This window comes from Rousettus aegyptiacus, unplaced genomic scaffold, assembly GCF_014176215.1.
Source record: "Rousettus aegyptiacus isolate mRouAeg1 unplaced genomic scaffold, mRouAeg1.p scaffold_m13_p_2, whole genome shotgun sequence".
NCBI lineage: Eukaryota > Metazoa > Chordata > Mammalia > Chiroptera > Pteropodidae > Rousettus > Rousettus aegyptiacus.
The window spans coordinates 130,843,596-130,868,975 of NW_023416295.1; the positions used below are offsets into that span (position 1 = coordinate 130,843,596).

General features: G+C 39.2%; 1 protein-coding gene across 3 annotated transcripts; it reads left to right on the forward strand.

The window, feature by feature from the left end:
• The first annotated feature begins 454 nt into the window (after positions 1–454).
• Positions 455–24,440, forward strand: CERS5 (ceramide synthase 5). Of its 3 annotated transcripts, XM_036236324.1 has the most exons (11): positions 455–729; positions 14,235–14,340; positions 14,930–15,060; positions 15,786–15,843; positions 17,536–17,586; positions 18,287–18,379; positions 19,973–20,101; positions 20,209–20,315; positions 21,144–21,300; positions 22,129–22,237; positions 23,542–24,440. In XM_036236324.1, exons 1-11 carry the CDS (start codon positions 533–535, stop codon positions 23,547–23,549), a joined length of 1,146 nt encoding a protein of 381 aa, XP_036092217.1. In that variant the 5' UTR covers positions 455–532; the 3' UTR covers positions 23,550–24,440. The 3 variants fall into 3 exon arrangements, with proteins under 3 accessions (XP_036092217.1, XP_036092216.1, XP_036092218.1); XM_036236323.1 differs by lacking the exon at positions 22,129–22,237 and having other exon boundaries at positions 463–729; XM_036236325.1 differs by lacking the exons at positions 455–729; positions 22,129–22,237 and adding an exon at positions 832–940.
• Positions 24,441–25,380: the final 940 nt, after the last annotated feature.

The window sequence follows — 25,380 nt, forward strand, 5'->3', positions numbered from 1 at the left end:
GAGATGGGTATGGCGTGGCTGGGAGCCGGGAGCAGCTTTGAACGTCCTAAACTGAGGAAGAGGAACGTCTTCCCTAGCATTAGGGAGTTAGGCCTGAAATTAAGGGGTGTGGCCGTAGATGGATGGGCGAGAGAGAAAGAGAAAGAGGAGGAGAAGCTTGGCCGAAACCGGTAGCAAGAGAGGGCGGGACCAGAGTTGCGAGGCGCGTGGGGGTGGAGCCAAGGCTGGCTGGAGGCGGGGCTGGGGCGGAGTGGGCGGCTCGCGAAGGAGCGTGGCCAGGGCTGGAGGGCGGAGTCCCAGAACGAGGTGGCCCGGGAAGCTGCCATGAGTGAGGTGGGCGGGGAGGCGAGATGGGCGGCGAAGAGGCCGGGCCCCGCGGAGCAGGCGGCTGAGACGTGCCGGGGACTGGAAGGGGCCGGAAAGGGGTGGTGGCCGGTTCGACCCCGCCCCGGGTCCGCCCCACGGCGGGTTCCGTTGGCTGCTGCGGCGGCAGCTGAGGCTGTGGCGGCGGTGGCCGCGGGGCGGGCGTAAGATGGCGACAGCGGCGGCGGGATCCCTGGGCCTGCTGTGGGGCTGGCTGTGGAGCGAACGCTTCTGGATGCCCCAGAACGTGAGCTGGGCGGACCTCGAGGGGCCGGGCGACGGCTACGGCTACCCGCGGGCCCGGCACATCCTCTCGGTGTTCCCACTGGCGGCGGGCATATTCTCCGTGAGGCTGCTTTTCGAGCGGTGAGAGCCTGCGAACGAGCGGCGCGGAGGGCCGGGGGCGCAAGCCGGTGGAGCTGCTGCAGGGGAGAGGCCGAGGACCGGAAGCAGGACTGCTGGGGAAGCCCGAAAGCAGGGGCCGGGGGAGCCTGGGCCGCCGCGTGGGGCGCACGGAGGGTGGCCGAAGTGGTCGTGGAGCCTAAGCAGAGACAGTCCGGGCGTGGACAATGAAAGAGTGAGAGTCGAGGGGGAAGCTGGGCCCATTCAATTTTAGATCCCGGAGGTCGTTTGCGGGGCGGGGGGTTTTATAGGCCTCCTCCCAACCTCCAAGGATTTTGCAGACTAGGAAACAGGTTGAGTGTGAGCTGTGGCCCAGAACCTCAAGCGAGGAACAGGAAAGGGCCACGAGAACCCAAGCTAGTTGGGGCCATGGAAGCTGAGGGGTCAACAGCAGACAGACATTCCAACCAGAAGAGTGGATTCATGGGAATCAAAGATTTGTGAGTCTCGAGAGTTGGGGGAAACAGGATTAGTTAGGCCCTAAGACTCGGTTTGTCAGCTCATAGACGCGCACGCGTATGTGTGTGTTTCAATAAAATTCCCCCAGAACCCGTAGGAGAGTAGAAATTTGGTAGGGGTGTGGTGTGGTGGAGCCTGCGGGTTCCAAAATATGGAAAGGTGTCGGATTAGTTGCAGAACGGGCCTTGGAGGCCTGAGGTGGAAGGAGGAGTTGTCATCTGGAAAGGATGGAGAGCCCTAGGGCTTATTAGAGAACTGCTGCATTGAGCCAAACTTGTGAGTTTAACAGAATCACAGCATACTTTGTCCCTCCCTGTGCTGTTGGGAAAAATGATTTCATCTTTCTTTGAGTGGCTGCATCTTACCTACTGTTTAAGATAAAGATATTCACTAAGGACTCGATTTGGTGATTTTGTAGATAATGTGGACTTGTGGGTGATTTCGATCAAGTGCACTCAGACTCCGGAAAGGAGACTTCTTTCCAATAGGTCTCAGGTAATGAGGGTGGCACTTTGACATCTTTTGTTCATTTGGCCTTTATCTAGAGCAGGAATGCACTAAGATGAAAATACATTGCAGATAAAATAATCTGTTCCTCTAAGAAAAATTAATACTATCTGTTTTGGATTACTTCTTTGATTTGCCTACTATTCCTGACACAATCTTTTTTAAATGATATTCGTTATGTGTAGCTAGCTGGTCATTCATCCATCATGTTTGTATATTGTCATCGGAATGCTCTGCCAGACTTCAAGTACAAAAATAAAGATGCTCTTAACTGAAGCAAATGAAACCCCAGAATCTAAATGCCTTTTGTGGATCCTTGGGAATTTAATGCTGCAGTTTTTAAAGTATAGTCATTGTATTAATATTACTGGGATGGAAACACAAACCACTTGTCTCTCAGGCATAACCTAGATCCAGGTACTGTTTACCTTAACATCTATATATGAAGGCTGAAAAAAAAAGCAAGACAAAGTAAGGACTAAAAAGGAAAATACACAACTGAAGACCAAAAAAAAAGTTCATTGTCTTAAGAAAAAATTCTAATGAAAGCATACTCTGATATATTTATATGCTTCTCATATAAATATATACCAATAAATACGGAAATTTATCCATGTTAGTGATAAGACGAAGTAACTTGTTGCTTATAAACACCCATTTTATATAAACATACGTATATCTTCAGATTTCCAAAGAGCTCCCCCAGATGACTGAAGATTATATATCCCCTGGCAGAGCCACTGGAAAAGATCCTTTACCTGTGGGAATTCTATCTGAATGTTTCTATGGTGCTCCAGTGTCAGGGGAGAAGGGGTGGATGGGAATACTGAGTTGAAAGCATTCTAGTATGATATATCTTGGCTAGTGAGAACAGTACCTTGTTGATCTCATGTTTGATCTTAGGAAAGTTGAACCCTAGAAGCAGTCTCTCTATTTTGTTTCTCTTTAAGACCTGCTACTTTAGTTAGCGATAAAATTGACTGCTGGATGACCAGTTCTTCTCTTGTTGCACTGGTCTTCCATAAAGATAATAGAAGCCACTCTTAGAATTTAATAAAAGATATTTCAGAAATATTGGTGCAGAAATATCCCTGCAGCTTTTTGGAGGTTGCATACTCACCTGGGGGAAGAGCTAGAACCAAGATCCAGATAATTTTCCCCCAGCCCTTCTTGGCACTGTATGATGTTGCCATCTTTTTCCTTTCAAGGGTTAAGATTTAACCTCCTGTTCCTAATATTCTGGGATTTGGAGAACAAATTCATGCCCATCTTATTCTTGGTTACTTAATGTGTTTGACTTGAACTTTACATTCTTTTTGTTTCAAATTATCCTGCATATTTTAATGAATCTTAAACTATGCCCTTTGATAAACTATATTTATTTGTGTTGTTTTAAGACTCTCCTAAAGAATAAATACAGAGTTTACAATTTGGTCTCACTTTCTTTTCCTTGTCATCAACCGCAATGAGCATTTATTTTTTAAGTTCCCACATTCCCTGGAGAACTGCAACCTTATCTAATAGGGATGATTTGGAAAGCTATCAAACCATAAGTAAAGTGTTTATATTTAGCTAACAGTTTTGCTGAAGAACTGCAAATTACCTACTGAAGAACAGAGGCCTTCTTTTGTGGGCCTCTGCTGACTATTTGCATTAAGATGTCCTGCACCTTGCAAAACTGTGTTGGGTGTAGCATGTGGTCAGTAAATACATACTATTGAGAAGGGTCCACCTTCATCTACTCAGATAATGGGAGGAGTAATCAGAATCTAAGTCTTCAACTTGAAATGAATGTTTGGCTTGATTGAGAGGGACAAAATTATAATTCTTTTTTAATATCTTGTTGATGATTGAGACCTAAGGGAAAGAGCGGTTCAAGCTAGATCTGCTATGTTTTACTTAAATTGAATCTTTAAGATAAAATTGTTTGAAATTTAATATCAAGTCCCTTGAGCACTTATTCCTTAGGATCAAATAGGAGCTTGAAACTTAATATTGACACCTTCAAAATGATACAGGCCCATTTATTTCAAATATGGCATTACAATAGGAGCTTTATATTGCCCGAAGGAATTTGTTTTGTGAATTATACAAGAGACAGATTAGAACTCTCTTTGGCCACTCATTCATTATTCCAATCTGCTCTTCTCTCTTGTTACTTCTAAGGCAACCTCACTTGGGTGTCTAAAGAGCCTTCTCAACACCATGCTTTGTAACTGGCAACAAGTGTAATGACTCATTTTTTTGTGTGTACGTTTCATAACCACTCATTTCATCTTCCTCTTGTAAACCTTGCTACCTCCGCTGCCTTGCTACCTCCGCTGCCTGTTCTCCCCCACTTTTGCTAAGAAGAGGAAGAACTTTTTTCCTCTTCCTGACAGGTCTGCTCCCAGATCTATGTTATGTCACAGCGTTGTGACCCAATATTAGTAGGTCTTCCAGACAGGAGAGAAAGGCTTCAAGAAGAATGGACATAGCTGCTGACTTAGGCTGTAAGGGAAACTGCCCGTTCCACTGCATCCCTGAAGGTGTTCTGTTGGGCGTTATTGAATTGTAAATCATAGAATTAAATCTGGTTTGTAGATCCAGCAGAGCAAGATTGAAAAAGATGGTCACATGACCCTGCCCTTATCTAAGAATCCAACTCTTAGTAAGCTCCAGATGATCAGAAGCCTTATGTGTTTCTCCTCTCTCTGGTAAAACTTTCTCTAGCTCTTTCTGCACAGGGGGTATTGATGCTTTGTAGACAACCCTGAATACTATCATGCCTGAGGTCAGGTTCCTGATTTATCCCTGGAGACAGTATATTTGACACTGAAAAAGAAACAGGTCAGATATTTTTGCTTTAACCACTTCCTGAGTCAGAAAACTGGGGTCTCCTAGATGACTATAGGAAGAAATTTATGAAAGAGGAGGCAGCAAGTGAAATCTGTACTCTCCTTATAGAGTGGGAAGGCAGAGATAATACCTATTTTGGCTTCCTCTCTAAAGGGATTTTTAGACAGATAAAAGCTGCCTTCTAAAGAATTCACTGACTTTTGAGCTCTTCCTGTTTCAATCCACTCCTCCTTTACCTTTGGGGAAGTTAATCGAGGTGGTTACTGCAAAAGGAGTTAGCCATAATCACGGCTAGCTAAAAAAAAAAAAAAAAAAAACCCTGAAATTAGTTTTCTTAGATATGAAGGCAGTTTTCCTAGATATGAAGAATTCTCCCAAAATTATCTAGAACCATGCTGTCCTATATAGTAGCTACTAGCTATTACAGTAGCTGATAGTTTGGGGGGATTTCAAATGTGACTAGTCAGAACTGACATGTGTTCTAAGTGTAAAGTACACTCTGAATTTCAAAGACATAGTGCAAAAAAAAAAAGTAAAATGTCTTAATTTTTAACATTGATTACATATTGACATGATAGTAATTTGGATATATCAGGTTAAACAGTACATTACTAAAATTAATTTCACCTCTTTTTAACTTTTTAATATATGGCTTTTAGAACATTTTAAATTACATATGTGGCTCACATACTCTATCAAGCAGTTCTGATGGTAGTAGTTCAAACAAATACCAATAAGCAAGAAGAGAATTGTAAAATAGTGTAGCCGTTAGCACATCTGCTTTACATATAGAAGGTCCTGGATTCGCGCACCAGTGGAGTCACAGTTCATGGTTTACGTCCATGCCACCCTGAACAAGCCTGATGTCTGATCTCGGAAGCTAAGCAGGGTTGAGCCTGGTTAGTACTTGGATGGAAGACGACCTAGGAAGACCAGGTGCTGTAGGCATAAATAATAATAAAAATTATAAATTCTCATTTGATTCAGTGTTTTAGGACTAAGAGGTTATCAGTCCTAAGTATTTTGGATTATGTTTTAAAAAATCCTTCTTTAAAAACACAGTAAAAACGGGATTTCTAAAATATAAACCATTCTCTGAATGATTTAAATAGTTATAGTCTATTTTGAGTAATCTTTGATTGACAGTGCCTTTAGCCAAGCTTTGCTCTGTAGTTTTGCTTTTGCGCATGTATCTTCTCAATTGAGTAGTTAATGCTCTGTAAACAAACAAGTTGGACAAGTAGTTAAATGTGCATGGGATGTGCACTGCCCTAGTAAGGCAGTGAGACTAATCACACCATTATATTGCTTCTTAAAATTATGGAGTTTCTTAAAAAGGGTATTCCTTGTAGTCTTTAGCTTTGAGTAGTGTCAGCATTTGTAAGAAGTCTCAATTATAGGCACAGAGGGTCTCAAACTGAATCAAATTGCCAGATGGCAAACACTGTACCAAGGATTAAAAAAGTGAATAAGTCACCTTTAGGAAGAGAACAAGAAAATCAGTGGTTAAAATACAGTGTAATAAATATATGCACAAGGGTAAGTTATGGGAGTTTGGAGGAGGCAGACTCAGTTCCTTTGGTTGTTAACTAAAATATAGGCTTAATGAAAGTCTCACTAAGAAACACTTATTTCTTGGACTATGAAGAATGGTAAAAACTTCTTAAGAGCTTTTTGTCAACCTTTTTTTCTAATCCACTTATTTGGCACGCCCATATTTGTGTGTTTCTACTTTATGCAAATACATTAAGTTGTATAATTGCTCATCCATTTAAAAAAGATAAATATATTTAATGAAAGAAATGTATGCATAAAGTCAGAAAAGAAAGAAATTTAATTTAAACAGTGAGTGTCTCAAGAACTCCCAGCTGTTCTCCAGTGGCACTTGGAGAAGTGTTGTTCTATAGCAAATGAAATATTTACTAACTACTATACAATAAAACTACAACTTAGTCTTAAATTAGTTTGTGTCTGTCTGAAGCATTCAAACATACTTACATACTCTAAGCAATTATCTCAAGACTTATTTCCCTTATAATAAGGGTAAGATGTAAGCAGGATCCTGATCCTTCTTTCTCATCACAGTACCAGTAGATACATTAAATTGCACAGATATTAGTCATAATATTTGAAGACCCTGTTATAAGTCTAAGTGAAGATAACTTTGCTGCAAGTGGAATAAGGAGTGAGGGATAATTTGGTATACATCCACAGTGTGTACATTGTCATGGTTTCAGGCATTATAGTCTGTTTCTGCTTTAAGAGCAAATTTGCCAATTTAAAAAAATAGTCCTTAAAAAAAACTGCAAAAATTACTTACACACAGACCATGCAAGACACGTGGGGGGTCGGTGGTATAAGTGTCCTTGAAAGTGCAGTGTCTTGTGCACAACAAGGACATATGTATACAACAGTTGTATACAGCACATTTGCCTATACATAGTAAAAACCCCATCCTCTTAAGAATTTAATCAGAAAAAGACACCGGTGTGGATGCATATGTATAGGGAATATACAAGATATGAATGGCTGGGAGTCACTAGCACATAGTATTAGTATAATTTAGTAATTCTTAAATTTTTTTATTCTCAGCATGCTTTTTCACTTTTAAAAATTATTGAGGATCTCAGAAGAGCTTTTGTTTTTATGGGTTACATATACCTACCTATCAATTAAAATTGAGAAATATAAGAAATATATTTGTTTCTTTAAAAATAAAAGCAATAAACCTATTACATGTTAACATAAGTAACCTTTTTGAAAAATAATTATATTCAGTGAGAACAGTATTGATTATACATTTTTGCAAATCTCTTTATATTGTCTGGCTCAATAGAAGATAACTGGATTCTCCTCACTGGCTTCTGAAGTCAGTCTCTTGTGATAATGTTGTTTTGCTTGAAGTACATAAATAAAAGCTGGCTTCACACAGATACATGATTGGAAAAAGGAAGTATTTTTTCTTTCATATTACACCAAAACACAGGTTAGTAGTTTCTTTAAGGTTGGTTGCATTGTGGAATCTGAAACCATATCGATGAGCTTTTCATTCATGTTAAAATTCATTGGTCTGTCTTATACTTTGAATGGATAACATGTATTATTTGAAAAATACTGATTCACTGAGTTATATAGATCTCTCAAATATAAATACATTTCATTATACAATACTAAAAAATTGTATTAGTTACTCTCATTGTAACCAATCTCATCGGAAAGGTCTTCAAGTGTTGGGAAATCGTCAAGCTCAAAAGCAGATATAAGTTCTCTAAAATCCTAATTTTCACTTGAAAGCTTGAATTTTATCATTGGTAACAATATTTGTTTTTTGAAGTGACGGGCTTATTTCATTCATTTTCAAGAAAATGTTAAATACCCAGGTATGAATAATCATAGTTTATCTGTCGGCCATTCTTTCAAGTAAAAATGGTGTTCTTTGAAAAAAAGGGATTTAGTTAAATTCACAACTTAGTCAACCAAGTGCATTTCCTTGAGACACTCATATATATACTTTGGTATGAAGCAAAAGTACTTTCTGTGTACTTCCCATTTTATCACAGAATACTTTTTAACAATGTACTCAATGGTTGAAGTTTAGTAAAATTAATCATTTTTATTGCTTCATCAAGGACATTCTTAAGAAACTGACTTTTTTGTTTTTGTTTTTAACTAAGAATGCAGTGAGGAAAACTATGATAACTACTACAGTTTGGAACCACTGCCATAACGTATGCTCAGGTGCTGCAAGTTTTACCCACAAATGCTTTGCACCATCATTGCAAATATCAAGACAGTAACAAAGGCAAACAATGTCTTAATATTATTATGAAAATTGTTTTGACTTTATGAGCCCCCAGAGAGTATCTCAGGGACCCTCTGGGTTCTGCGGACCATACTTTGAGATCTGCTATAATTGAGCGAGAGCACCCAACGTGTGAGAATAAGAAGATAACCCACATAGAACCCTGAGGAAACACCTTGTTTTAGGAAAAGGTAAAGGAAAAAGAAACCTAAAAGGAGATGAGGTATGATAGCCATACAGTATTTGATAATAGTTAGCATTTAATAAGTAGTTACTTACTTTGTCCCAGGTACCTTTCTAAATACAAAACATAGTAACTTTATGAAATAGGCAGATACTATTGTTATCTTCATTTTACAAATGGGAAAACTGAAGTACAGAAAAAGTTAAGTACCTTGTCCAAGGTGACTCAACTAGCAGTGCATACCAGGCTGCGTAGTTCTATTGCCAGAGAGATAGAGAAAGCTAGGAAGAGTATGGTAGTAAGGAAGCTAAGAAAAGTACATGTCAAGGGGGAGGGCTTGGCCAATAATGTAAAATGGTGCTGAGTGATCAAGTAAGATACAGGACTGAAAAGCATCTTTTTGATTTCGCAATAAGGAGATCATTGATGACTTTGGCAAGAGCAGATCAGTGGAGTGTAGGGACAAGCCAGATGAGAGAGTGAGGAGGGTTGAGGAATGAGTGGGAGTTAAAAGTCAGGAAAAGAGGTCTTCTTCAAGAACTATAGTTGTGAGGTGGGAGAGAGCCATTTTAAGATGGGGAAAACATGAGCATGTTTAAGGAGAGAGTGAGGCTGAAGATAATGGGTTGGGGGAGGAATAAATAGTATGAAATTTCTGATTAGGAAAGATTAGAATAGATCTAAAGCACAGGGATATCAGTTTCAGACAGAGTGGTTCTGATGAGGAAGTTAAAGGCATTCTTCTCTAACCCAGATTCTTGATAGTCTTGGCTATTTCCACTTCTATCTTCCTCCTCCTTGTGTCTTTCACTGCTGTAACTCATTACTCTTTTTTAGAGTCTCCATTTGGTGAATATTACCACAGAACTCCAAATTGCCAAATCTAGTGGGTATTGAAATCCTTTTCTTACTTGATCTCTTCCTCATTTGCTAGGACTCCACCTCTGACCTTCCTGTCCCCTAAATTCACTTTTTATGCTGGTTGTTTTCTAAAATTCTGACCTTGGTTCTCTTTTCAATTTATATTCCTTTTTTCTGCTGTCACATCCACCCCCACAAGTTTAGCTCCCACCTATATATAGTCTCATGTTCTTGCTTGCTCTTTTTCTTTCTCAGATCTTGATGTGTGTATATCTTACTCAAGCCCCTTTTTCAAATTTACTTGCCTACTAAACGGTTCCATATCAATGACCCATAGGTACTTCAAATTCAACATACACACAACTCATCTGTTACTCCCACATCTGCTTTTCTTATTCTCTGCTTGGTTGAGGCACCATAATCAACTTAGTTTCCAAAGCCAGAAACATGAAAGGTACACTCGACTTTTTTTCTTTTGCCTCTTCAGTCACCAAGTCCTATCAATTTTACTTCCTCAGCATCTCTTGAATCTATCCTTTTTATTTCTACAGCGTTAGTTCAGTGCTTTGTCACTTATAGCATGGATTTTTTTTTTACAATAGCTAATGAGAGTTCTTTACTAATATATAGATCCATTCATCTCTTCTCTGCCCCCAGCCTATAAAGCCTTTCAGTGACTCTCCATCAGCTATTGGATAAAGTTAAAGCTTAGCATAACACACAAGGCATCTGTGATCTGGCCTCTAACTACCTGTATAGTTCTTTACCTCTGTCACTGTCTTCACCCCCACCCCCAGTTTACATTGCACAGTTCTCTAAGTGCACTCTGTTGCTTATCTCTTAGTTTTAGTACATGCTGTTCCCTCTGCCTTTTTACTTTCTTCTCTTTCCACCCTACAGAAGCCACTCAGATTTTTAATGTGATTGGTTTAATAATAATTCAATTGTACAGGGAAAAGGCTTTCTGAATCTGTGTTCTGCGGGACCCTGCATTTGCCTCTTTAGGGTACATATGTCTCAGGGGAGAATTTTCAAGTGCTGCTTGTGTACCTAAGGATTAAAGTCTCTAAACAGACTTCATGTGGCTCTAATAATCTTTATTTAAACATCTCAGCCCTCTCTCTCCTCTCTCTCTCTCTCTCTCTCTCTCTCTCTCTCTCTCTCTCTCTCTCTTTCTCTCTCTCTCTATGAGGGGAGAGGGAGGAAGAAGCATTCAGGTAGTTTAGTTACTCAATACTCTTCACCTAATGGAGACACCATCCTCATCAGTCTGTATAAGACTTTTTTCTTTTTATTGTATTTTTCCCTTCATCCCATTCCCTATTTTAATTTCTTTGATGGTTATTTTTCTTTTTATATATCAATTTTGACACTTTATATTTTTCCAAAGATTGATCTAAGCCAGTGCTTCCCCACTAAATTATGTTGCTGCACATATAGAAAATAATATGTACATTGCACAGAGGGGTATATGAGGTCAAAGGCTATAGGCTAAGAGTTTCTGCCTACCACAGACCCCATAGACCACCCTGAGAACTAAGAGCAATATCTCAGCATAAGTATAGCCCATGATATACCATTTGAGAAGCTTGATCTAGACTTTCTCATGTATTTGTGTATAGTTCATATCCATAAATGGTGTTCTAGTGAATCAGATAGATAGCATTGTTAGTATAGCTCCTGTCTTTGGTATGAAAAAGCAAAGCATTAACTTCACTTTAACTAACCCAGGTTTAGGTCAGCTGCTGCCATGTACCTGGAGGGCAGGAAAAGGGCAGAAGGACATGATCTCTACGAAGCAGGACCAATATATTACAATCAGCTTGGGTCATTAGACTCATGTTCCTGGATGCCAGGTGGAAAGGAGCACCTTGCCATTATGGACCACTAAGTGCCTACTTATTCAGCCCTGCAGGCAAAAGAAAGTCTAGTCTTACAAATTATTATAAAACATAATTGATCCTTGAGAGGACAGAAAAATCACAAGTCTGATTTCTCGGTGTCATCATCCAGCACAGCAGTTTTTAAACTATGTCAAGAATCCTTTGCAGTCTTAAAAGTTATCAAGGACCTCAAGAGTTTTTGTTTATATGGATATCATCTATCAATAGGTACTGTTTTAGAAATTAAAATGGAAAAAAAATAATATATGTTTATTGATTCCTTTATAAATGAAAATAAGTTGATTATATTGGTAATATAACCAATGCCTTATGAAAAATAACTATTTTCCAAAACAAAAAAATTTGAGAAGAATAGCATTATTTTATATTTTTGCAAGTCTCTTTACTGTCTAGCAGCTGTATTCTCTTGTCAGCTTCTGCATTCAGTCTTTTGCAATATGTCATGTAATCTGTGGGAGGTTCCATTGTACACTCATGAGAGAATGAGAGAGAAAATAATTATTTCGAAGTTACAGAATTATTATGAGAATAGTTTTAACCTTGCAGACCTCCTGAAAGGGTCTGTGAGACCCCTGGGAGAAGTGCTGATCTAGCGGAAAGGATGAATGCCAGGCTCTTTGTCTGGAGTTTGACCAACCTAAGTACTTATTTTAAAAGTTATAGTGAATGCCAGGTAAATGATGTAGAATGAATGCATGATTAAGTCTGAACTTTCTCAAGAGTTCTGATGGAAAATAATTTACTTTCTTCATTAAGGTAATTCTTTAAGTGCATAAATAAATCTGTGTATTTAATTTACCACAGAAAAATTCTTTTTCAACTATAAGTCTGTATTTTTGGATTTGGGCTTCATAATATAGTACAAAATAGATGCCCATTAAATATTTGTCAAATGCATAAATTTTCTTAGGGTCTGTACAGCTGTAGCTGACTGCCAGTAGCTTTATGTCTTCCATTGAACTCTGTGAATTAATGAGGGCAGGATGTGAGCTAATGACAACTGTAGGGACATTAAGTTCACTCCAAAGTCCAGATAATAAAAAAATTATCTTGGTTCCACCCAAGTGAGCAGAGTACAAACCTGTCCCTGTTGTATGAAAGAGGATTTTTTGGTCTTTTTGCCTTCTGCTGGAGGTACCATCAGGGAGTTCCCAGACTGAACTGTTTCTAGTAGAATAAGAATAGCTTATTTTTCTTGAATGTTTACTAGGTGTCAGGTACTGGGCTAAGCATGCATCATGTGTCATTTCATCTTTAAAATGAACTTTCACAAAGTCTCTTAGCTGGTACAGTCTAATTCCAGTGCCTTTAGTCACCTAAATGCTTCTGGACTGAGTAAGAGACCTAGATTGGGGGTAAGAATCAGAATTGGAAAGGCTGGATTTTGGTTTTGGATCTACCTCTTCATATAATTAATGTAGATGAGAGGAGACAGAGAGAGATGATTCAGTGCTTTTGTCTCTGATATGGCACCAACTCAACAGCGAAGAATGACTGCTTTAATTACTCTTCTGGATACTGATCAATCCTGGGTCCAAACTGACCTCCCGTAGAGCAAGGGTAGGATTTGCTGGACCTGTCACTTCTCGGTTACCGAGCAACTACTGAGCACAGAACCTTAATAAATACAAAAGCAGTATTCTTTATGTATTCTCTGTGTTCACAATGAGTTTAAACATGAGTGAAGTCTTAAAATATTTGTACACAGAAAATATAGCAGGAAATATATGTTAAAGTATCTACTAGCATTGGCCTTTGAATGTAACTTTTGTTCCACCTGTGTAAAAGAGAGGAGAGAGCAGGTCTCAGTGGCTAACTTTGTGCCCTGAATAAATATTTCCCCATGGCTCAGGAACTTTGGTGATAAGGGTGAAAGAACTTTCTATAGAGGAAAATGATAAGCAAAGTTTCTTAGTCTCAGTACCTCCCTTAGAGATAAATTCTGGATTCAAATGCAGACCAAGAAAATAGGTCAAGAGCACTCCATCTAAAGCCTCCCCTTCGTAATTTCATTGTGGGACTCCCTAAGAAGCTAAGAGAGCTAAACCTGGTTTTGACTTATCCTCACAGTGACCTCCAGAGCTTTTCCCAGAGCTGAGTGGTGCTCGCAAAACTCTATGGTTGTGGAGGAGCAGAATATCTTTCTTGAAGAACCAGGAAATAGTTTCTCAATTTTCAAAGATATAAAAGTTAGAAATTAACTGCAATCAATGGTCATACTATGGAATCTTAGATGTATAAAAAATCTTAGAAATCATCTCGTACAACCTATTTTAGATGAAACCAAGACCCAAGGTTTAAGTGACTTGGCCATTTATTTGACATATTATTAGTGGTAGATCTGGGATGAGAACTGAGTAAATAGGTAATTTCCTTTTCACTTTTACTAGTTTCCTGATTTCTTCTCTTCAGGGCTCCTGAAAGTTCTAAGTATTTCCATAATCTTTTTATTAGGCAGGAAGGTGGGGTTCAAGATTCTGCATTTCTGAAAAGCTTCTAGGAAAAGCCAATAATGCTGTTGGTCTATGGAACTTATACTGAATAGCAAGGATTTTTGATATTATCTTCATCTTGAAGATAAAAAAAACTGAGGCTTACAGAGATTAAATAAACTGCTCAAGTTCATACAGGTAGTAAATGGCAGATTAGTGATTTGATCTAGGTCTTTCTGGCACTAAAGCTCAAGATCTGATAAGGGAAGCCAGGGAAAAATGGAAAGAGAGCTTATGGTCCAATATTTCTTAAACAGGTCACTTCTCAAGTGAGTCAGTGACAGAATCCAGGACGAAATCAAAGTCCCGGCTCCCAGACAGGCATTTCTTTTTTGTCCTGCCATTAGTCCCTTAATCAGGATCTTTCCTTCATACTTAGAAAAGCATATTTAGATTTGGCTTTTGGATTTTCTCCATTACAGGTTTATTGCCAAACCCTGTGCACTCCATGTTGGCATCCAGGACAGTGGTCCATATCAGGCCCAACCCAATGCCATCCTTGAAAAGGTGTTCATATCTATTACTAAGGTAAGTAGGCAGAGAAATAAGATTCATATGAGGGGTTGCCCCACAGGGCAGGGGAGGATAGAGAACAAGTTATCTATCTCCAAGGGTAAGAATAGGATAGAATGATCTTTCACATTTGGGTACTCCATATAGCTATGAGGAGAACTTTATCTCCTCAGGGAAATAAAGACCTTTGGGCCAGCTTCTAAGTCAAGTTTATGTACTTTTGAGTTTTAGACCTAGTAGGCATCACCACCCCTCCCCCATCCAGAAACACATATCTTGACTTTGTTTCTCCCTGCTCCAGTCTTTGTCATTACCTAGTTGCATAATTAAGATGTGAAAGGTACTTTGTAGTTTGGGTTTTTAATATATTTTTTTACTCAGCTTGGGCTGGAGGGAGAAGACCAACCAGGAATGTGTACAGGTGAGTGATAAGGTCCTTGATATGTGAGATAGGAATTCTTACTAAAAATGACTTTGGTTGAAACCTAAAAAGATGAACATCTCTTAAGCACTGAAGTCATCACCCCTTTGCCACTCAGTCAAAGGGATTTGATGAGAGATTTGAAGAAAAAGCGACGTTCTGACTCTGGTCATACATCTACAGCATCCTGATGAGAAAAGGCTGGAGGGCCTGTCAAAGCAACTGGACTGGGACGTCCGAAAAATCCAATGCTGGTTTCGCCATCGGAGGAATCAGGACAAACCCCCAACGCTCACTAAATTCTGTGAAAGCATGTAGGTGTGCGGAGGGAGGTGGGGAATGAGGAGAAGGGTGGGGTATGACTGGACTGAGGGTGTTTTTTTTTTTTTTTTTTTTTTTGGGAAATCATTTCTATTGTTAAGACAGCAGTCAAATATGTGGAGGGGTGCCTCAATTATAGGCAGGAAAGAAGAGAACTGGAAGACTGGTCACCCTAAGTTTCTTGGACATGCTTACCACTAAGCTAGATGTAGTTCCATTTTTTTCACCTTTCCCAAATAGATTAGGAGTGAATTCCTGTAATTGCACTCATATAGGTAGACATGCACACCCTATACACCTTGATAGCAATAGTACCAGCTTGCTCTAAATTGACATTTTGGTTGGAAACATCCCTTTTCTGGACATAGTATAGTTGATTTTACTGAGTTTTTACTAAGTACCCTCTGGACACATAGCAGTGTGTTTATCATTGTCATGCAAAATATATATATATATTAGGCCCTATCATCAAGGAGTCTGATATGAAAGAAAAGTAGACTAAAGCCAGTATACAATTGTGAAATCTATTTTAAACAGAGGCTGGAAGATGTCTCTATCTTTTTGGCATTTGAGGAAACAGTATTTGTCCTTATTCTGAGGATTTATCTTCATTCTCACCAGTAACTGTCGTCACCAAATCTGCTCTCTTGACTTCCTTAGTCTTAAAGACTTTCTTTTGAATGAATATTCATCTAACCCCTATTCTTTGCTCACCCAGGTGGAGATTCACTTTTTATTTATGTATATTTTGCTACGGAATTAGATTTCTCTGGTCGGTGAGTCTGAATTTTTTCTGTCATTTATTGGGTTCTAATCATGCCTACATCTCTAGAGATAAGCATTAAATACCTTAGATCTTTATTCCCTCCCCCCCTTTTTTTTCCTTTGTGATGCCTATAGCCCAGGTTTATATGCTAAATAGATTGTCTTCTGTGTGGGGCCTGACTTTAATACCCTCATAAAACTACTGTTCTCCCCTAAATAATGCTAATAATAATAATTAGTATTGATTAAACCAGCAGAGTACATGATGGTTTACAAAGCACTTGACAAAAATCCTGTTCTTCCAAGAAGGAGACAGTTGCAGAAATAGAATTAGTAACCAACCCTTTAAAGTGGTTAAAACAGATATTATTCCTGCTTTTCAGTTAATTGTCAAACTCAAAGAAGAATTTCGGGCTTTTTGATTTCTGATTCTATCTTTTTTTCACCATACCACACTAAATGATGTAATTGAGGCTTCAAAATACATGAGGCAAAAAGGTGCAAAACTGAAGGAAAAGGATAGACAAATATACAATCATAGTTGGAGATTTTAATACTCTTCTATTGGTAATTGACTAAATCACTAGACAAAAAATTCACCAAGGCTATAGAGGATTTGAAAAAACAGTCAACCAGTTTGACCTAATTGACATTTATAGAACACTACACCAACAGCTGAAGAATATATATAATTTTCAAGTGCACATGGTGCATCAACTAAAATAGACCATATGCTAGGCCATAAAATAAATCTCAGTAAATTTTAAAATATTGAAGTCTTATCGAATGTATTCTCTGATGAGCATAATGGAATTAAATTGGAAATCAATAAGATATCTAGAAAAGATTTGGAAGTTAAATAGTTCATCTAAATAATCCTGGATCAAACAAGAAATCAGAAGGGAAATTAAAAAGTATTTTGAACTGAATGATGCTAAAAATGACAAAATTTGTGGGATGCAGCTAAAGCATACTTAGAGGGAAATTTATAACTTTAAATGTTTATATTAGGAAAAAGAAAGTTTTAAATCAGTGATCTAAGTTTCTGGAAAAGGAAGAGCAAAATAAACCCAGAGTAAGTTAAAGGAAAGAATTATTAAAAACAATACGCAGAAATTAATGAAATAGGCATTACGCAGACAATGGAGAAAACTAATAAAGCCAAAAGTTGGTTTTTTGTAAGGTTTAATTAAAGTCGATAGACCCCTAGAAAAAAAGAGAAAACAAATTACCAATATTAGGGAGAAAAGGGGATTATCATTACAGATCCTTATTAAAAGGATAATAAGGATAATACGGCAATATTACAAACAATTTAATAGTAATAAATTTAACAACTTAGGTGAAATGGACATAATTGAAACTACATTAGAAATTTTTACTTTTGACTTTTGAATCTTTGGCATGGAGATCTCAATTGTCAAATGGAATCACTGTCTTCCTGCCTCCCCATCTCCTATATCCTAGGTGGTGATGGTTTCAAAAACTATCCTATATACCTCAAAGCATGGGTTTTCTGTTTGTAATCACACTTTCTTGTTCTAGAAGAAAAATCTAGTCATTTACTGATTTTCAGAATCCCTAAATTCTGTCAAGAGGGATTCCTTTTTCTTTCCCATCTCTCTTTTACCTGTAGCATAGAGAAAACAGGATTATATAGATGAGCAAAAGGAGACTGACCTGAATTATCTGTTTTCTCTTAGTCACCTTGGTTTTGGGACACCCGACAGTGCTGGCATAGCTATCCATATCAGGTAGGATCTGAACCCTTTCAAAACAAGGGACTTTGTGTGTGTAAGGTGGGGTGGGGAGGAGCACAGTCCCAGGGCAGATGGCACATTTCCTTGGTATTCTTGAGGGGTTAGATATGTCTCTCTAAGACATATCTTCAAGGTATCTATTTTAGGGCCCCCATAGCTGTGAAATCCAGTGATCTTTTTGTTCTAGTTCCCCATTATATTCAACCTAATTGGGTTTGAAAAAAAAGCAGCTTCCCGGCACTTAATGCAGTACTTTCTGGTTCAGGTGTCCCTTTGAGATCAAGGGTGACTTGGAGTACCCTTAAGAGCATTTTGGTTCTAATATATACTGGGAAAATGTCAGAGGTCTGCTTACAGGATGGAAGAAAGGAAGGCCTGAGTATATTCAATCCCCTGAAAAACATTAATTGTCCAGAAATTCAAATACACTGATTTGATTATGATATAGGATGTGTTAACCTTATCTGATCTCTAAAAGATGAGAGCTAAAGATATATATGTGAAAGGGCAGGGGGAAGAGGTTTAAGTCTCCACATCAACCCAAAGACTGTTAGCTATTGCAGAGTTTAGAAGAAGATAGGGAGGAAAGATATGTAATAATTTTGGTTATTGGTCCTCCAAGGCAGAGAAAGTTGCAGAGATGGAATGCATCTTTGACTAGCTGGTATTCTGACTACTTCTTTCTCTCTTCCAGCCTCTCACAAGTGGGCTTTATTACTATTATATCATGGAATTGGCCTTCTATTGGTCTCTTATGTTTTCTCAGTTTACAGACATTAAAAGAAAGGTAAGAATATTGGCTCCCTCCATTCCTTAACTTAATGCATCCTCATTCCTAGCAGCTGTCATTACTGCCATTGTGATGGATTATCCGCCCTCACTGGGACCACAAAAGAGGGAGAAAGCTGGTTTGGTGGGACTGTTAGCTCTTTGTAATATTCTCAGAAATGAATCTTGACTGAAGATGAAGTATCTTTAAGGCATTCAGAGCAGCCAGGGTGAAAACAGTTAACCAACTGAGAAGCATACCCTTTTCCTTATTTTTCTTCAAGGTTCTTACTTGTATAAAGCTCAGGAAACTAGTTAGAATTAGGGATAGTAAGGCCTGATCCACGAAAAGGCCTGATTTCAGAAAGGCAAGATCTGGCTTTTATTTGGCATTAGGGCTTTTTGCTCTCTCTGTTCTCCCTTCTTGGTGACTCCACTTACTCTAAGAATTTCAGCTGGAAGGAGTTTTAGATGATTTCGTTTACCCTTTCTTGCTATTGATTAGGAAACAAAGATTCAAAGGAGTTGGTTGACTTGTCCACATAATGACAAAGTTGGAAACGACTTTTTAAATAAGCAGATGGGAAGGGCAGAATCTTTACCTCTTTTTGGTGTCCACCTGACATAATATACTTCCAACAACTCTAATACTAATCTGTTACTAACTTGTGGTTATCTTCAATGAGGAAAACCAAGGTTAGCATATATGAGAATGGACTGAAACTAAGCTGGGTTATTAGTTGTTGTGTAATCTGGAAGTTTGATACTCAGATGCCTTTCACTCTCCTATGGTCAGGAGATACAGGTCCCCTTATTAAAATTTTATTTTAATACATGACACATATATTAAAAAGTTTGCAATATATATGTAGGTTTTAAAACATACTATAATGTATACTTGTGAACCCACCCCCAACTCAAGAACTAGAATATACTGTTGTATCTGTCTAAGTGGAGAATGTAGACTTTTCGGCTTTGTTTCTCTGACCCAAATTCACCTGCCTTCTCCTACCCTCTGTCTCACTGGGCTGAGAAGTATTTATTAGCTATGTCCAATAATTCAGGTGTTTAGAGATTTCCCCAGGTCTAACCTTGGCATCTGAACCAAGAGGAAATTAGAGCTTTAAATGTGAAAACAGGAAGTACTTGTAGTAAGATGAATTATTTAGCATTTCTCTGAAACTCTTTAAAAGAGTTTAGCTTTGCCCATCCATAAACCTCTCTTTTCTGTTAAGTTCCTTTGGTTGAAATTTCCATCCTCAAAGCAGAAGAGTCTTAGAATCTCAAGACTATCTAAGGCTTGTATGTCTGACTACCACCTGGGAAATTATTTCTAAGTGTTAGCTCAGCCTCCATGTTCTACATATTCTGCAACTACCAAAGGAAATTGCTCCTTTCTGTGCTTTGAGATACATTATTGTAGATTATAGGTCAGTCAATGATGTAGAGAGTTTGGGGTCAAATGCTAGGCAGCTCCCTAATGGAGAGTTTAAACGAAATGAGACTTCTAAGGGTAGGATAAAATCCTCAGGGAACAATGCCGGACATTGAGTTGGCCGGCACCTCTGTGACCTTGCCCGTACCTGCCTCTTCTATTTTCATTTCTTCCTAGGACTTCCTGATTATGTTTGTGCATCACTTGGCCACCATTGGGCTCATCACCTTTTCTTACGTCAACAACATGGTTCGGGTAGGAACTCTGGTCATGTGTCTACATGATGCCTCAGACTTCTTGCTAGAGGTAAGACGCCACCCCCTCTTTCCTCATTATTCCTCTGTTTCTCTCCTTTTGCTCCTATCCGAGAACTGGCTTTCTCTTCAGCTCAATTTTTATCTTCCCTTTTCCAGGCAGCCAAGCTGGCCAATTATGCCAAGTATCAGCGTCTCTGTGACACCCTTTTTGTGATCTTCAGTGCTGTTTTTATGGTCACTCGTCTAGGAATCTATCCATTCTGGTAAGTGTTAGGGGCTGTGGATCTGTGGCAGATGTGTAGCTAATGAGACCTTTTGTCAGTTTAAGGAACAGACCATCAAGAACTTTATTGCCCTGCTTTTTCCTTGGCCTAACCTGACCCTTTATGGACTCCCAGAACCTCAGTTACCTTGTATAATATTTCTAGTGAGGTAAGATCCAGACTCAGAGCATCCAACTTACTTGGCTGTGGCTTTCCTGACTCATCTCTGAGGAACAGTCCTCACTTCATGCCCAAGTAACTCCTTTGCCTTCTTTTGTGGCAATTACAAAATTCTCAGTCTCTTGCTTGTTTTCCTGCTCTACACCTTCTCCCCCACGCACGCTCGCGCTCTCTCTCTCTCACTCTCTCTCTCTCTCTCTCTCTCTCACACACACACACACACACACACACACACACACACACACACCACTCTTACTTCTACAGTCACTACCAAGTCAGTGATTCTTTGGGTTGGAGATTTTCCTTAGTCTGAGGGAATTAATTACCGACTATCCTGTATATGTCTAAGGGTTTGAGTAATTCCTAGGATCATAATTGAAATTGCTGTCCCAATTGTGTGAAACTGCATGTTTGAAGTAATTAATAACATGACTTATTCCATCAATTTCTAGGATTTATATACCTTCCCCTGTCTCTAAAGATAGAAAACTCCATAGGCCCCCTTTCTTTATTCTTTTCTACCTGGCACTTCTGCTGGTAAAGGGTATGGGGAGAGGACACACAAGTTTTGCCTCCCAGGGAACTCAGCTTCATCCCTGTCTGCCTGGTTCTGACTCTAGAATCTGACCATTGGCCTCTCTCTTCTAGGATTCTGAACACGACCCTCTTTGAGAGTTGGGAGATGATCGGGCCCTATCCCTCCTGGTGGCTCTTCAATGGCCTTCTCCTGATTCTACAGGTTCTGCATGTCATCTGGTCCTACCTAATAGCACGAATTGCCTTCAAAGCTTTGATCCGAGGAAAGGTAAGGATGAAAGATGACTTCTTTCCTTGGGGCTAGGTAGAAAGAGCAGTATTACTCAATAGACTTTCTCATTCTACCCTGGTGAGCTCTATCTACACAAGCAAACCTAGAAAAAGCCTATGGCTCCAGAGATTTTACCTTATGAGTATTTAACTTTTTAAGACTTAGATATAAGAGGAAGGATTTGCCTTCTTTTCTCTTAGGAATGACTTGTTAAATACTGAACAGGATTAAGTTTTAGAGATGGCCTCAGCCACTTCCTACCCCTTACCTGCTTATTTCCATGGATTTCATATTTTCATTCTTCAGCTGAGGAGCCTTTTTTCAAAGAAAATCATATACAGAGCTCCAAGATACAAACTATATAGAAGCAGAGATTGTCTAGGGAATGATGTTAATTCATAAGCTACCCCAAGATGACCACACTGTGATGTTCGAGATATTCTCACCTGTTACATGAGGCAAGGGTCCTAAGTGAGATGGATATTTAAGCTTTCAAATACCCATCTTATTCCCAGAGCCCAAAAGTACAAAGAAAGGTGTCATTTAATGATAAAATGCATAAGTGAATCTGATTTCTGAAGCAGTCAGGCTTTAATAAGCCCAAGGGCTAGGGGTTAGCCTTCAGTAATACAGAATCCCAAGGGGAAGGGGCTCTGCTAGAGGACACAATCTAGGACAAAGGGATGGAATGTTACCTGGGTATATATCTCTTATGCCACTGTTCCTTATGGCTGCAATTGGTTACAGAACTTGCTCAGTGTGCCTACACATTTTGCTGTAGCTACTGGACATCTTTTTTCTCCCCTACTTTTCTTTCCTGACCAGGTGACTTATCCAAGAAGGATTAGACCCAGACTCTGTACTCTCCACTCTTTTCTCACCTCCTTCCTTTTTTCTATGCCTGGTGGGAGTTGGACAGTTTCATCTTTTGCATGTAAGTGTATCTGTGCTTCTAGTAGTCAGTGAAGCATATCTGTCTGAATGTGCTTCTCTTCCTTCCTGCTTTCCTTCCTGCCCTGTATTATCTGAAAGCATGTCCCATCTCCTCAACCCTTGGAGCCATTGTTGACTAGAGCTCAAGCTGTCACATTCTTTTTCCTAAATGGAGGCAAGAATATAGTCTACTGTTTTTTTCCCTTTCTGTTTTTCTTAACTTTCCCCTCTCCCCCACCAATGTTTGAGCCTCCCTTTATCTCAAATCTAGAAACGTTCTGCTCTGGTGGAAAATTCTTAAAGATCAGGTAATCAATTAGTTACCTGGTTTCAGAGGTCAACAGCTCTTATAAACCATAGAATCTTAGAGCTAACCAAAGCAAATGCCCTGCTTCTTTGGCAACAACAATTGTAGTTTTCCTTCACACTCCCTTCTATTTATTTATTTAAACAGCACAAATTTATTATCCTTTGGTTCTGGAGGTCAGAAGTCTGACATAGGTCTCGCTGGGTTTCTCTCTTATTTTTATGATTCATGGTAGAGAATTTTAAATTCTTTGCTTGATTTGCAGGGTAGTTTAGATTTGAAAACATTACTCTAATCCAAACCCTTCATTTGAAAATACAAAACAAAAATGCTGATGTTAAGCAGTAAAGATTCATAGACAGTAGCATGATTGGGACTTTTCTTCCTGACTGCCAATCCACTTTTCTTTTCAGCCTGTGGATCTTAGGGATGCCAAAGTTGCATGAGAAAAGTGACTTGCTACTGAGAAGGGGGAGAAGATTGGAGAAACGGTGTCATAGGGTATTGATAGTTGAGTCTACGAAGAGCAGAACTACTGAAAAAGGCCCAGTATGTTTCAGCTTTGGGTACAGAGCAAAACTCAGGATAAACAATATGAGTAACTACAGTGGCCACAACCACCAAAAGATAGAGGCAATGAAGATAACCATATGTACTCTTCATGTTGGCCTTTTCTGTTTTTTGAGGTGGAAGAGGAGAAAGGGTGTGTGGCTTTTCCCTCAAACCTAAATCAAGGCTCAGTGAATGATTTCAGCTCTCTTAGGCTGGTCCTGAAAGATATACCCCTCTACCAAAGCAGCCACTTATCTTGTAGAGAACAGAATCAGAGGTGATGAGAAAGAAACCCAGAAAGCAGACAAGGGATGTTCATGGTCCAGATAATATTTTGAATCAGGTGCCACCAGAAAGTAGGCCATTTTGGGAACAGCGTAGTCTTTCTTACAGTACCCCAAAAGGTCCATCTTCACATTTTCTACCTTTGGTCCCATGGCACCCAGGTGTCTAAGGATGATCGCAGTGATGTGGAGAGCAGCTCAGAGGAAGAAGATGTGACCACCAACACGAAAAGGCCTTGCGACAGCAGCTCCAGCAATGGTGCCAATTGGGTGAATGGTCACGTGGAAGGCAGTTACTGGGCTGAAGAGTAAGATGGTTGGTGTGGGGACTTCGGCACACATGGACTTGTAGGGCCACGACAGCCTACTCCTCTTGGGCTGCCCCACGTCTAAACTCCTGTGACTAGGGGTCTGCAGGGCACTGAGGAGAATCACAGAAGCAAATAATTTCATTTTTTTGTTTTTAAAAAAACTTTGCCATTTTGTATTTAATAGCCTCCAGGTTTTTTCAATAATATTATTTGCTCTGTGTGTATGTTTGTGTGTGTGTGTGTGTGCATGTGCATTTGTGCATATGCGTGAGTTTCATTGTCTGGGTTGGGGCACAATTCTGGACTATGGCCTTGTCCCCTTTGAACACACCTCAATCCCAGATTTGGCTGCATCTTGAATTATGCTGGCTCTGGACTGTCCCCTCCCTTGTTGCCCATGGCTCTTGAGGCTCTGGCCATCTGAATGGAGCAGCCAAAGTCAACTACAGGTTTCTGCAGTGTCCCTCCTTTGGAGCCGGAATATTTCTTATGAAGTTGTGTAGAAACAGACAACCATGGATGGATGGCCAAAATTGTTGTAACACCTAACTAGATCCCCTTCCTACCACCTGGCAGTGACAGGGACAGCTCCTGATACCCTGCTCTTAATTCAATGGTACGCAGGGAGTTGGGGGTGGGAGAGGGTGAGCTAAGGGCTAAGGGCTGGAGGAAGACAACAGCCACTGGGTGAGCTGTTAACAGTTTATACTTTTGTTTACTCTTTTGTGATTAAAAGTGCTTCAACCCTTCTCTGCTGTCTCAGTCTCTCCAGTGATTCTATCCCCAATTTCCTAAATCTATAAGCTAATTAATAATTTTTTTCAGATCTGATTCCAAATGTCCTTGTACACAATATTTTCTTTACTCCGCATGCTAGGAGGAGAATGCCTACATTTCAGGATTTCATGTTTTAAGAAAAAATAAATGTGTATAGTGGACACAAAACGTACTGAACAGATAAAAACACATACTTCATCAATACAGAGACTGCCAGTTAACATTTTAAGACTCCAATAAATGAGCCTGGCCAGACGTTTTCTCTTTTAGCCCATGGAGAAACAGTTTTCCTAATCTAGATTTTTCTCTATTGGTAATTGACACAATTACCAATAGTAATAACCATCTCATGATAGTTTTCCATTTAGTGAATATTGGTAATTGGTAATTGGCACAATTACCAGTAGTAATAACCATCTCATGATAGTTTTCCATTTAGTGAATATTCATATTATCAAATATTTACAGATGCTTTTGCGTACATTCAAACATTGAGTGTTTCATTGTGAGGAAGATGTATGAAAATTGAAAGAAATAGGTTATTCTATGAATCATGATGTCCACTGACATTATTGGGATATTGGCCCTACTAAACGTACCTTACTGAGTGGCTGGATTTTAAAAAGACTATGGACCATGGGAAAATTTTACCTAGTTATTTAGTCAGAGATAGTCAGGAAGACTGAAAAAGACTAAGGAAGGTCTTAGATTTAGTATTAAATAGACTAGTAATTGTAAAATACAAATGAAACACTTTTGAAAGTCAGACAAGATACATATTTTGCCTTCTGAATTTTAAACAATTGCTTTGTAAATTAAAAAAAAAAAAAAAGATAATCTGGGTCTGTTGGCCCAGTTATATCTGAGGAAAGATGTAACCAAGTGCAATCATAAAAATCATAATAGCTAACTC